Here is a 13,419-nt window from a genome sequence, read left to right on the forward strand (position 1 = left end):
CAGACAGAAGACTGCTCTACCTAAACACTAGAGAAGACTGCTCTAAATAAACACTACAGAGAAGACTGCTCCACCTAAACACTACACAGAGAAGATTGCCCTACCTAACCACTACAGACAGAAGAGTGCTCTACCTAACCACTACAGACAGAAGGCTGCTTTACCTAAACATGACAGAGAGAAGACTTCTCTAAATAAACACTACAGAGAAGACTGCTCCACCTAAACACTACACAGAGAAGATTGCCCTACCTAACCACTACATACAGAAGGCTGCTCTACCTAAACACTACAGACAGAAGGCTGCTCTAAAGAAACACTACAGAGAAAAGACCGCTCTAAATAAACACTACAGACAGAAGGCTGCTCTACCTAACCACTACAGAGAAGATTGCCCTACCTAAAAACTACAAAGAAAACTTGCCTACCTAACCGCTACAGACAGAAGGCTGCTCTACCTAACCGCTACAGACAGAAGGCTGCTCTACCTAACCGCTACAGACAGAAGGCTGCTCTACCTAACCGCTACAGACAGAAGGCTGCTCTACCTAACCGCTACAGACAGAAGGCTGCTCTACCTAACCGCTACAGACAGAAGGCTGCTCTACCTAACCGCTACAGACAGAAGGCTGCTCTACCTAACCGCTACAGACAGAAGGCTGCTCTACCTAACCGCTACAGACAGAAGGCTGCTCTACCTAACCGCTACAGAGAGAAGAACTGAACACAGTGGAAACACATTTGATTTTATACAGCCTTTATTGAGTGTCATTAGACAGCAGCTTCTGATTCTCCCTCCTCCTTTGTCCTGACTTTGGGAACAGGAAGTCGGCTTCCGACATGCCAAATGGAGTTCCAAGCTGAGCGGAAATCCTGCCCCCTTCCCCCCGTCTCTTGGAGTAGAGACTGGCGGAGGTCAGTTCCCATACAAAGCATTTACACCTGCTCCTGCTCCTCTATGTCTTCTGCAGCCATGGAGTCATGGGCTGTCGTCCTCCTCGCCTCAGCCATCGCCATATCTCGCCGCTCTGGCCGGATCAATCAGAGAGTGAGCGGAGAGAAAGCCGCCAACACTGCTGAGGGGGTAGTACAGGAGGGAAGCACTACACCTCTCTCTCTCTCTCTCTCTCTCTCTCTCTCTCTCTCTCTCTTTCTCCCTCTCCTCTCCCTCCCTCATTCTTTCTGCATGTCTGGCCTACTAACAGATTTATAGTTCCACTTCTGAATCCAGTATGAGCACCCGTCAGAAGTGTAATCTATAACCTCAGCCTGAGTCCAGCGAGGGGATCAGCCATGACTGCAGCAGCTGGGTTACACTGCGCCACACAGAAACTCCGCCAAGAGACACTGGACCTGGAGAAGGCTGCAAACCATGGGGACAAACGGTCTTAGTATTATTATTAGTAGTAGTATTATTGCCTCCAGTCTCAATGAGTGACAATGAAATCTGAAACTAATTACATTTGACTTTTACTTGACCTTTACTCTTATACCACCTTTACTTGAGCTAGTACAAAGGTAGATTTCTGATGTCTGCCTTTCAAGTGTCCTTGGGCTTGAGAAAAGCACTAGATAAATAGAACTAATTAACAACAACAACAAAATTTGAGTAAAGTTTTTACTGTGTACTCTTCCACTGCCCGTTTCAGCTCAGTCTGGACCTAAGCAAGAAAAAATGTATTCCATCTGACATTTGTGAATAATCAGCTTTCATTGAAACCACTGACATTTACAGAGGAAGTCTGATCTCAGACCAGCCACTAAGTGGTTCCTGGGCATGGCTAAGCCCCTCCCTCTCTCTCTCTCTCTCTCTCTCTCTCTCTCTCCACGTCCTCATTTCGGCCCCTGCACCCTCCGCCTTTGTTGGTGCTTTTCCAGAAACCTTCACCATGCTGAACTGTCCCAGAGACTTTAGGAGGGGGGAGGGGGGGTTCACAGAGCCCCCCAGCAGTAAGTCGGTTCTGTGCTATTGCGGTCTCTATGGAAGCCTGAACCCTGACGCAGGACTGACAGGTGAGCGGTGCCAAGGTCAGGGCTGCCGCAAATCTCACTGCCACACATCTTTCGGAGGCAACATCTTTTATCTCTTAAGCAGGACTTTAGGGGGAGGGGGCGGCATCACTGACTCTCTTCTCCACTCTATCCTCCCCACTTCAAAGCTGCACTTTAAAACCAAGAAGCTTCCTGCTTCAGGACCAGTTTTTACCTTTAGCCCCCTCGAGAATTCCATTACAGAAGCAGGGCCATCTGAACCTAGTTCAGTCTTTTCTCCCTCTCTGCCTAACAAAGACCGATTTAGTTTAAAAACAACAGAGGTAGTGCTCCCAGCTGGGGTCCTTATTACCTTCAGGCCAACAGTTTGGCTGCCCCTGTTATTGCCTGCTAAAAACACAGTCCAGCGATCCAGGAGGGGGCTAAGTGGCATAGGTGAAACGCATCCAACATAGTCACGTCCAACAGACACACAGTCTGTGCTGCACAAGCCCCGACGGAGAGAAAAGAGGGAGAGAGGGAGGAGAGAGGGAGGGAGAGAGGGAGGGAGGGAGGGAGGGAGGGAGGGAGAGAGGGAGAGAGGTGGAGGTGCTGGCAAAAATTAGACGGTTATTAAAGATTTTCAGAACCGGGCAAGGTGCCCATGTCTGAGATTTACGAGATACATGCGCTCGCTGCACTGGCATGGTGTGTATGCAGGCCCAAAAGCCTACCAGCATGCACTGGGGCAACTGAACCCTGGCACCTCGCCAGCCAACAGCCAATCAGAAGAGGTGAGGAGAACAGACACCGCTCACTTATTTTCTGTGCAACAGCTTCAGGAGCAAACAGAATGTGTGACAATCGGGTTATTTCACATAGATCACAACCATCACGCCCAGACACCCTCAAAGATGAAAAGAAGTAAAAAGTTGGAGTTGTATTCCACTGGCCACCTGTGGAAACAAAGGCAGAACAGCATCGACGTTCTCCAGCACTCTGCAAGACGAGGCCTTCAGCCTCCCAGTTCAGCCGTTCAGCTCACACGAGCCCCTTCTCTTTATTTCCAAGATCCTACAACAAACTGTAGCTCAGCAGCTGAGCTCATAGTGGAATCACGACCAGATACAGGAAGTCTTTCAGTCAGGCTTTAGGTGTCATCGTAGTAGAGACAGCACTGATTAAAGTTGATCTGAGTGCATCATTTGACACTATAGATCACAACATTTTACTAGAGAGACTTGAAAATGTTGTAGGGATTAGGGGAACAGCCCTTTCCTGGTTTAATTCTTACTCAGCTGATAACTACTGGTGTGTCGACATAAATGGAAACTTTTCAGAAGCTATGGTGTCCCACAAGGATCTGTTCTAGGGCCTCTGCCTTTTCTTTATATACGCTGCTTCTAGGTGACATTATACATAAACACTGTGCTAGTTTCCACGGCTACTCATCATACTCAGCTATATGTCTCAGCCAAACCAGAGGACATATATCTGATAAAACAGAGGTGCTTCTATTTGGCCCAGACACAGCCATTCCTCGTTCAATGGTCTCCCAATCACAACTTCTCAAACAGTTAAAGGTCTTGGAGTTATTATGGCTCCCAGGCTCTCGTTCGAGAGTTCTAGGACCGTCTTTCTCCACCTTAGAAACATTTCAAAGATTAGGAACAAACTCTCTTCGCAGAAAAGACAGTCCATGCATTTATCACTTCTAGATTGGACTGCTGTAATGCTTTACTATCTGACTGTACCACTAAGTGCCTAAACAAGCTCCAGCTAGTTCAAAATGCAGCAGCCAGAGTTCTTACTAGAACTAGAACATTTGATCACGTCACTCCTATCTGAGCTACTTTACATTGGCTCCCAGTAAAATTTTCTATTGATTATAAAATACATCTAATGACCTAAAAGCACTGAATGCTCTTGCCCCACAGTACCTTAGAGAACTCCTAGTGCATTATGACCCACCACGTCTGCTTAGATCAAAAGGTGAGGCTCTTTACTAGTACCAAGATTAAGAAAATCTACTGCAGGGGCGGAGCCTTTTCCTATAAAGCTCCCACACTATGGAACAACCTTCCTGTAAATGTTCGAGAGTCAGACACAGTCTCAGTATTTAAGGCTAGGCTGAAAACTGTACAGTCAGGCATTTTATTTACTTCCCATCTTAGGTAAAGGTGTAGCTCTGGGGGTTCATGGGCATTGAGAGTTCTGCTAAACTGGGATGTGATGATGCTGTCACTCCACCTCTCTTTTGTCACTCTAGTTTGTTGACTAAGAGAGGCGGAGTGCTGATGTTCCAGGGTGCCCTCATGCCTGTGGTTCCTTCTGGCTCTTTCCTTTAGCTGTGCTGCTATAGCTAGATCTGCCGGAGTCCATCTTTGCACATTATAGTTCCCTAATTTACACACCCTCATATCAGTACATGGCTAATAATCTATTCTCTCTTTCTGCCGAGGTACAGCTACCCCTGATGATGTTACTGAGCCTCCACCCATCTCAGCTGCCACGGCTACTCCCACCTCCCCCTGATGCCCACTGCTTCTCCGTTGCCTTTGACAGACGTTCTCGTGCAAGGTGGGTTTCGGACACGCGTACACTCATCAAACCCAGACTAGGGCTTCTACAAAACCAGAACAGACATCAACTGACTATTGTTTTAGATTCTTTTATTGTTCTCTCATTACTTATTCTGTTCTTTATCATTTATATTGTTACTACTGTGGTGTCCGTTGTCATCCAGAGGAGGGTCTTGCTTCCTCTCCAGGTTTCCTCCTCACCACTGTTGTCCTTGTCTTGCTCACTGGGGGCTTGAACTCAGACATTTGTGAAGCTGCTTTCTGACAATGCTGTTGGAAAAAGCGCCATAGAAATAAATTTGACTCTGACTGACATGAGGATCTTATCCCCATTGTTAACCTTCAGAGATAAAGCGAACATTCTTTCCCTCTCTCTCATACATGACTGCTAATCTAAGCCTCACAATAATTTAACCAATGAAAGGATCACAAATATTCAGCCAGAAACCCTCCAGTCAGTCATTGGGTTCAGTATGTGAAATCCAACTGGTGGTGACTGGTTCTGGTTCCTGCCATCTTACCACAGACCCGGGCTGGGTGCATTTCAGCTAGTAGCTCCCTTTCCCATTTCAAAACTTTTAACAACACGTGACGGTTTTCTTTTCGACACGGGTCAAAGGATTAAACTCGGCTGTGGCGCGGAGAGAACCCAAATCTCGGGTACTTCTCTTCAGTTCTCAGGGAAGGCTTTCAGTAATCTAGCTGACTGATGTGGCCAGTAGCAGCACGTCACGCTGAAGACGTTTTGCCGCTTGTGCTTGTGGGTGGGGCTCACATTAGCTTTGGTTTCTGTGTTATTCAAGAGTGGCATATAAAAGACGGTTTGGGCCCCTCCGCTCCAATCAGGCAGATGGAATTCACGTGCCTGCATAAAATCTGAAACCACCTCAGATGCTTCAGCTGCCAGGAGAGGAGCACGCTTCTACCGTGTTGGTGAGAGCAGGCCGGCTCATGGACGCGGGCCGGGAACAAGGCAAACGTCGTGGGCTGTGGTTTCCTGCAGCCCACACGCTGTACGCCCGGGGCTGTTGCAGTCGGGCGCCACTCTCAGTCCTTCTGAAAGTAACCCCCACCCCGGTGCTGGGCTGTTCCACCCACATCACCTCCGCCGGTCCCGCCCAGACCCCCGCAGCTCCACAGCCGGCCCAAGTCCGGTTTGTCCTGGCATTTGGGCTTTAGTCGTGTCACTGCCGGGAGAATCGTGGCCTGTAAAGCAGTTGTCTGACACTTTCTTTGGACTCTCTTCGCCCTCTGCTTCTCTCCCTCCCCTCTCTGTCTCCCTTCTCTCGTAGCCGTTTCATTGTGTTATTCATTTCCTAAATGTGCAGCAGATCAGTGTTGGAAGGAGCTCACCTCCACCCTCCCCCTCACAGCGACGTGGACAGAGCTGAGTCACCTCTCACCCAGGCATGCTGACGAGAGGACGTGCAGCAAGGGGTAATGAAAGGATGCAGGGAGCTCGTTCGCTCTCTCTCTCTCTCTCTCTCACACACACACACACACACACACACACACACACACACACACACACACAAGGGTAGGATCAGCTGTCCTCAGCCTCTCTTGTTTTCCATTACCAATAGCACTAAATGACAGGCTACACACCAGTACTGAGGCTAATCCAGGGCCACTCTGCCCTCGGGGCGTCGTCGCTGGGCCGCCCTCCCCGCCCCGCCCCGCCCCACGGGGGGGAGCTTTCTGAGACACATGGCACGCTTGACCTCACTTAACCACGTTTCATCCACAGCACGACTGCGGGGAGCTGCGCCGACGTGCCTGCCCTCCCTGCGATACGCCCGGGTCACGGAGGGGCTTTGTTCTGTCCTGGGGAATCCCCGAGGCGGGGGGAGGGGAGGGGAGGGGGAGGGGGAGGGGAGCTCCCGCTCGATGAGTCAACGATTATGAAGCGTGCGCGCGCGAGACGACCTTCAGCAAATCATCGCGCGTGATTTCACATCGCGGCTTCACATGATGAGCCGCACAGCTGTTGTTCTGAGGGACCTCTCTCTCCCGTTCGCTCTCTCCCTCTCTCTGCATCTCTCTCTCTCTCTCTCTCTCTCTCCGAACGAGCAGCACCTGTTACAGTATCAAATCACACTCACCTGGTTAAAACAAGCTCCGCCCAAGCCACCACCCATCCACTCCACTCTCAGCCAACTGCTTGAGCTGCTCATGTGATAGCTGGTGCCTGGCCGGTGTTCAGCATGTGCTGACCCCAACCCTGACCCCAACCCTGACCCCAACCCTGAATCCATACAGAATAAATGCCCTTCCCTCTCCTCACACCTTTACAACAACCTGCCCAATTCCCTCTGCGTGTCTGTGTGTCAAAGAGAAAGCGAAACAATGCGCCGTTTAACGAGATGGCTCACGAGCTAAACCAGTGTCACGGTTTTAACAAAAATCAGAGAATGAAGATTCGTCGTGCTGCAAGTGTGTACTAGCGTCATTAGGTCCCCTTCCGGCTAACAAGGGAGCTGATCACGTACTCAGCTGCCTGGGTGCCCATGCCAGAATTATTATTATCTAGAAGCTGCTTACGTAAACAAAAACCAAACAAAAAAGCACCAGTGCTCCTTCATGACAGGACACCATGCGGCGAAGGCTGAGATGAACAGGCGCTCGGGGCCATGCGTCAGAGCAAAGCCACCAGCTGCAAGGGGCCAGAGCGACTGTGTGTCGGGCCCTGGGGGAACTCGCAACCTGCCCCAGACACGGAGCTGGGCACGCAGGTGAAGCCAAGCGTGTGCGTGTGGGGCCTGCGCGCGGCAGACGGCACGTCTCTTGACCAGAGCTCGCGCTTTTCTTTGAGAGATTACCGAACGGTTGCGCGTGGACCTCTTCTTCTGCCTTCTTCCAGACGCGACTCCTAGCACTTTAAAGGAATCCCACCTCGCTGCCGCCGCGCTTCCGGGCTTCTGAGAATTCCATGGCAGAAACCCGCAGAATGCGCTCCGGGACGGCGCGCGGCAGATACGTGCGGTAAGGGACAATGAGTCTCCAGCCTCTGCGTCTTGTTTGCGTAGCCGTGCTGTCTGCTCCGGCGTCCTTGGGCCAAAGACGGCAGCGCTGCTGATAGTAGCCCATCTGCCAGCTGCCGGGTTGCTCTTACCCAGACCTACGGAGCGGGGGGGGGGGGGGGGGTTCACATGCTCTCTCTGCTTCCTGAGCAAATTCACTCACGTAAACATCAACACCATGCATGCTACTCGAGTACCAGCGCACCAAACTAAATACGCTTGGAACGGCGGGGTGACGATTGGTCACACCGCTGGACAAGGGATTACACTTTTAATCTTGTATCCTGCTGTGTGCTTGTAATCACGGTGCTTCCTGTCTAGGTGGGGCTTGTGAAGACACCCAGCTCAAACTCTGTGCGTTCACACTGGAGACGCACCTCCACGCTCCTCCTCGTCACGTTGTCTTCCAAGTCTTCTGATTTCTCTCCGCTTTTCTCTTCCCTCCCCCGGTTTACTGCGTGAGAACACAGCCAGCTGGTCATCACAGACCTTTTCCCGGTCTGCACACACGTTGGTCCATGCGGCGCAGGAATCAATAAGTCCGTTGGCCGTTTTAAAGGACCTCTCTCAATGGCCATTTAACCTACTTTCCTCCTACCCAGTATGTGTGTGCACTAAGTGACACCAGATGCTCAAACAAAGACTTGCGCGCATGTGTGTGTGTTTTCTGCACTGCATTCCTGTCCACGGTGGTCCGGCTGACCCAGTGCTCCAAAACAAGTCATGCGAGCTCTCTCTGTGTGTGTGTGTGTGTGTGTGTGTGTGTGTGTGTGTGTGAGAGAGAGAGATCCTCCCGGGAGAAGGGCAATACCCCCGTTTAAACACACCACACTCAGAGCCCCACTCGCACCCATGGACCCTGATCTACAAATAGCCCTGCGGCCCTGATCCCACCATCTTACATTACTGCAGCCGTCTGTGCCAGACGTCTCTGAGGGGCAGCAGGGCTCCTAAACAAGGGTCAGTTTTGGCCTCGCATATCTTTACGGTCAACATTATAAGTGGAGAACTGATCCCAGATCAGCATATGAACTCTTGGTAGCTACTGTGCCATGTCTGCCTGTTGCCTGTCTGACAAACGATGCAGCATTGTGATGGGTTGGATTTTTAACACATCTGCTGCACAACTTAAACTGCATATGCACCATCACAAAGGAGTGCAATGACATGTATAATCGAACAACTCCTTCCTGTACGTCTTACAGAGGAATGAGATAGGTGAGCGAGAGAGAGAGAGAGAGAGAGAGAGAGAGAGAGAGAGAGAGAGAGAGAGAGAGAGAGAGAGAGAGAGAGAGAGTTGGAGGAGGACTGTGTGGCAACAGTGACAGCTCATTTCAATTTTCCCCTTTTTCCACTGTGCACGATATCCCTCCTGGATAATATAGCACTGTGCACTGTGTAAAATATCCCTCCTGGATAATCCAGCACTGTCCACTGTGTAAAATATCCCTCCTGGATAATATAGCACTGTGCACTGTGTAAAATATCCCTCCTGGATAATCTAGCACTGTGCACTGTGTAAAATATCCCTCCTGGATAATCCAGCACTGTCCACTGTGTAAAATATCCCTCCTGGATAATCTAGCACTGTGCATTGTGTAAAATATCCCTCCTGGATAATCCAGCACTGTGCAAAACTTGCCTGCTGGCTCCTGACACCCAGACATGAAGACGTGGACACAAACGTCATTGAACAAAATAGCAAACATGAAGACGTGAACACAAACATCAGAGAATAACAAAATAACAAACATGAAGACCATGGCTGTGGAGCTGGAACACATGCGCTTATGTGTACAACGGCCGGGAACCTGTCAGGGGAATGGGGGAATGTTTGCAGAGAGCAATCTGTTAGCTAGGGCAGGTGTGTGTGTGGTGTCACAAGCACGTTACCCACTTTTTGAAGGCCTCGCCGGGGTTCCTCTCACACTCCCCAGGCTGTAGGGAGTTCTGGGTGGCCGGCTCGCGGATCTTCTCCTCGTACTGGGGCACGAGGCCGCCGCGGCAGATCTGCTCCACCAGCGCGCGGACGAAGCGCCCAGAGCACAGCGTGTCGGCGTCGTCGGCGCGGCAGAAGTGGAAGGCGAGGCAGAAGCGCTGGAGGCCGCGGTGCGCGCCCTGTGCCGAGCCGGGCCACAGCAGCTCTGTGCACAGCGCCGTCTTACCGCTGCCTGGCCCGCCTACCAGCAGCACGCCCCATGGGCCCGGCTTGGCGGCGCCGCTGGGCTCGGCCGGACCGGAGCCGCCCGCCGGCGCGCTCCTGCCACAGGCGCTGGTGCTTTTCTCCTGAAGGCACTGCAGGATCTTGTGGAAAACCCACTCGCGGCAGTAGAAGTGCTTGCCCTGAAGTAGACTCGTCTGGGCCATCGTGAAAAAGTCCGGACGCACACGGCACGGGGCTGTTACTGCGCTCCACGTTTCCAGAGCATGACTTAATACTGGCGAGGCCAACTAAGGGAGCGTCGATCCATCGTGCCACATGCGCTGTAGGGCGTGTTTGCGGCGGTATGTTAGGTTCCTTCCAGGAAGAGAGATGGAATTAACCCAGAAACAAACAAAAGTAGGCAAAAGGAGGGCACGCTGACGTACGATGGCAAAAGGGGCGGGTGGGCTTTCTCGGCCTACGCCGTGAAATTTCCGCCAACTTTTTCCATTTGCTTCCGTAGATTCTGCATGGATGGCGCCTAGTGCGATCCCGGGTTTATTCCGGGTTTGACATCCGCGTATATTCCGTTTTCGCGTCTTTCCTAGGTCGGGGTCAAAGCATCCGCCGTTAAATGTTGTCCCTGCGCTTTAACGGCTCGGGGCTCTGGACGAATTAAATCCGCCGGTCGGTCGTTTCTTCATTCTGATGACATTGACCCCGAGGCCGGCGGGACTGACTTGGACTGGCTTTGGCCCACACGACACCTCCGGACACTTTGTACTGCCCCTCTCTCTGCAAGAAACAAAGACTCGGCGTCAGAATAAGACTCGGGTCACGAGAAAACCCGACACACACACGCATGAAGAAGCAAAGCGCTTACCCGCACAGCGAAAATGCACTCCTGCCAAAAATGACCAAGATCGCTGCTGAGTCTCGACTTCCTGTGGTTACTACACGCATGCCAACCCCTGCCCCCCTCCGTCCCCTCCGTCCCCTCCAACGGGGCTTTAAATCGCAAACAATTCACATCCGTGCAGCACGGGGGCGAAAAGCCAACGCTTCCAACTGCGCCGACCACCGCCTAACGGCGTCACCGAGCTTCTCTCTCTCCGCGAATGCTCCGAGTACAACAAAGTAGTCATCAAAATCTAGCCCGCTCGCGAAGAAATGTAAGCGCGGACGGATTCCGCTTCCCAAACTCGTGCAAAACCGATTTTCTGCCACGCTCGCTAATGCACGGTTCGCCCCCCCCGGGGGGGTTGTAATGACAAAGGGGCTGACTTTTAAAAGCATCGGGCTAGCTCTGCCTACCGGGAACGCCGCGGCGACACCGAGCCCGTGCGCCCCTCGCGCGGCATTACACCAGTCAGCACCGGCACTTCGTTTTCTCCCGAGACCGCGCGCAAAAACAAAAAGTCCTTTACAAGACTCTCGCACTTTCGTATCAGGTGGCATCGCGTATCTTCGCGCTCCGGTTCACAGCCCCCGTCCCGCAACGGAGAGAAAACGCGAGCGCAGAACGGGTCTGCGCGCGCGGACGAAAACTGCACGCGCGCGTTATCCGAACCGACAAGCTCGGGCAACTTCGCCAAACGGGAGAGAAACGGCACGTTTTTTTTGTTGTGCTGTTTCTCTTCCCTTTGCTGCGGTTTCTGGATCAAACGTCCGACAGAACGGATCTCTCTCACCTTTGGCTGGCTCTCGCGCGTCTGTCGGTGAGGTGACGAGAAGGCAGCGGCTGAACTTCCAGCCAGCGTTATTCCCGAGCTCGACCTTATTCTCCCCTCTCTTTCCCCCTCTCTCTCTCTCTTCGGTTCAAAAACTGTCTCTCTTCTTCTTCTTCTTTTTTTCTTCCTGCCCGGGCGTCCTCCTCCTGCGCACGAGCACGGCGCCTCCGAGCCTTCTAACGTTCCGTCTCGCATACAAAACAGAGCACGCGTACGGAAAACGCGCAAGGCATCCTGGGAGTTGGAGTTCTACTGGTTTATGGCTTTCTGTTGACGCAGCCGAGGAACGTCGTCCAAAAATGTTTTTTTAGGGCTAATGTTGACTGATTTATTTTCCTCCGTGACTCCATCAGTAATATTACTTGCATACGAACTCTGCATTAGTCTGAAAGGGGAATGAATATCTAGTATTTAACTAAATATTCATTCCTCTAAGATAATGAACACTTGTTGGATACATTTACACAAGCTCAATAATTGCACAAATATTACAATTTATAAAACTAAATTCCAAAGGATTAACACATAAACCCATCTAATTCAGGAGTCCAACCTGGGTTATTTATGTAAAGCTTGTGCCCCCACTGGTGATGTGTCCTCTAATGCTTTTATCTGATGACTTAAAGTTCCTGTTCCTGTTGTGGTTTACAGACTGCATGAGTTAGATTGGTGAGGGGAGGGGACAGGGGGTGACACAGGAGGAGAGGGGACAGGGGGTGACACAGGAGGAGAGGGGAGGGGACAGGGGGTGACACAGGAGGGGAGGGGACAGGGAGTGACACAGGAGGGGAGGGGATAGGGGGTGACACAGGAGGGGAGGGGAGAGGGGGTGACACAGGAGGGGAGGGGATAGGGGGTGACACAGGAGGGGAGGGGATAGGGGGTGACACAGGAGGGGAGGGGATAGGGGGTGACACAGGAGGGGAGGGGATAGGGGTGACACAGGAGGGGAGGGGATAGGGGGTGACACAGGAGGGGAGGGGATAGGGGGTGACACAGGAGGGGAGGGGATAGGGGGTGACACAGGAGGGGAGGGGACAGGGAGTGACAGGAGGGGAGGGGACAGGGAGTGACACAGGAGGGGAGAGGATAGGGGGTGACACAGGAGGGGAGGGGACAGGGGGTGACACAGGAGGGGGGGGGATAGGGGGTGACACAGGAGGGGAGGGGATAGGGGGTGCTGGGGCTCAATCCCCACCAGCTCCAGTCCATGGCTTCATGTTAACGCACCTCAGTATGCCTGTCAAACGTGCGATTGTTTTCCCTGGGTTTTCATTAGGAGATTGGCAGACCTGAGTGGTGTGATTATGTAAAACATCCGCTGGTCAGATTTGGCTCTTCTTCACGCTACACTCTTCATCACTCCTCGGTGCTGTAGCCACCCTGCAGTAATCTTCATGGTCCCGTCAGGTTCTAGACAGATCGAACAGGCAGGTTTGGGCGTAGACTCTGGAGCTTACCCACGGATGGTTAAGAAAGAGAGAACTCTGCAGTAAACATCTAAATGAACTTTAAATTGGTTTTACTTGGGGAATAGAAGCTTTTGGTCTTCATAGATGTCCCTGCTTTATAGAACAATTCTTTATCAGTGATGTATGTCTATCTGTAGACATGCACTTGCTGTAATAAGTCTATTATTTGGATGATGTGAGGTATGAAAGTAGGTCTCTCCCTCTCTTTCTTGTTTGGGTTGTGTGTGTGTGTGTGTGTGTGTGTGTGCACGTGTGTGTGTTTAGGTGGATTTGCTAACAGATGGTGACCCATTCTAGGATGTAGATATGTAGGTTAATAGCCTGCTAGTACTGGCTTTGTGCTTTGGCATGCTGAGACAGGAATGCGATCAGTAAAAAAAAAAACACAGTTAGCCCAAACTTAGACAGCCTTGTTACGAATCGGATGCTTTTCCCAGGAATCAGGCCTGGAAAATGCATGTAGATCATTTAATTAATGTACTGTGCAAAAGCCTGGCAGAC

General features: G+C 51.6%; 1 protein-coding gene across 2 annotated transcripts in view; it reads right to left on the minus strand.

The window, feature by feature from the left end:
- Positions 1-11,608, minus strand: part of ankrd50 (ankyrin repeat domain 50) — a 32,070-nt gene extending 20,462 nt beyond the window's left edge. Inside the window, exons 1-2 of one of the 2 annotated variants that reach the window (XM_027032021.2) lie at positions 11,408-11,608; positions 9,471-10,511 (exon numbers count right to left, since the gene is read on the minus strand). In XM_027032021.2, coding sequence (XP_026887822.2) covers positions 9,471-9,940 — 470 coding nt within the window. In that variant the 5' untranslated portion in view covers positions 9,941-10,511; positions 11,408-11,608. Of the gene's footprint in view, positions 1-9,470; positions 10,512-10,599; positions 10,691-11,407 lie in introns of those variants that run through there. The other variant, XM_035526475.1, reaches the window with a different exon arrangement.
- Positions 11,609-13,419: the final 1,811 nt, after the last annotated feature.

This window comes from Electrophorus electricus, chromosome 1 (genome assembly GCF_013358815.1).
Source record: "Electrophorus electricus isolate fEleEle1 chromosome 1, fEleEle1.pri, whole genome shotgun sequence".
Lineage (NCBI taxonomy): Eukaryota > Metazoa > Chordata > Actinopteri > Gymnotiformes > Gymnotidae > Electrophorus > Electrophorus electricus.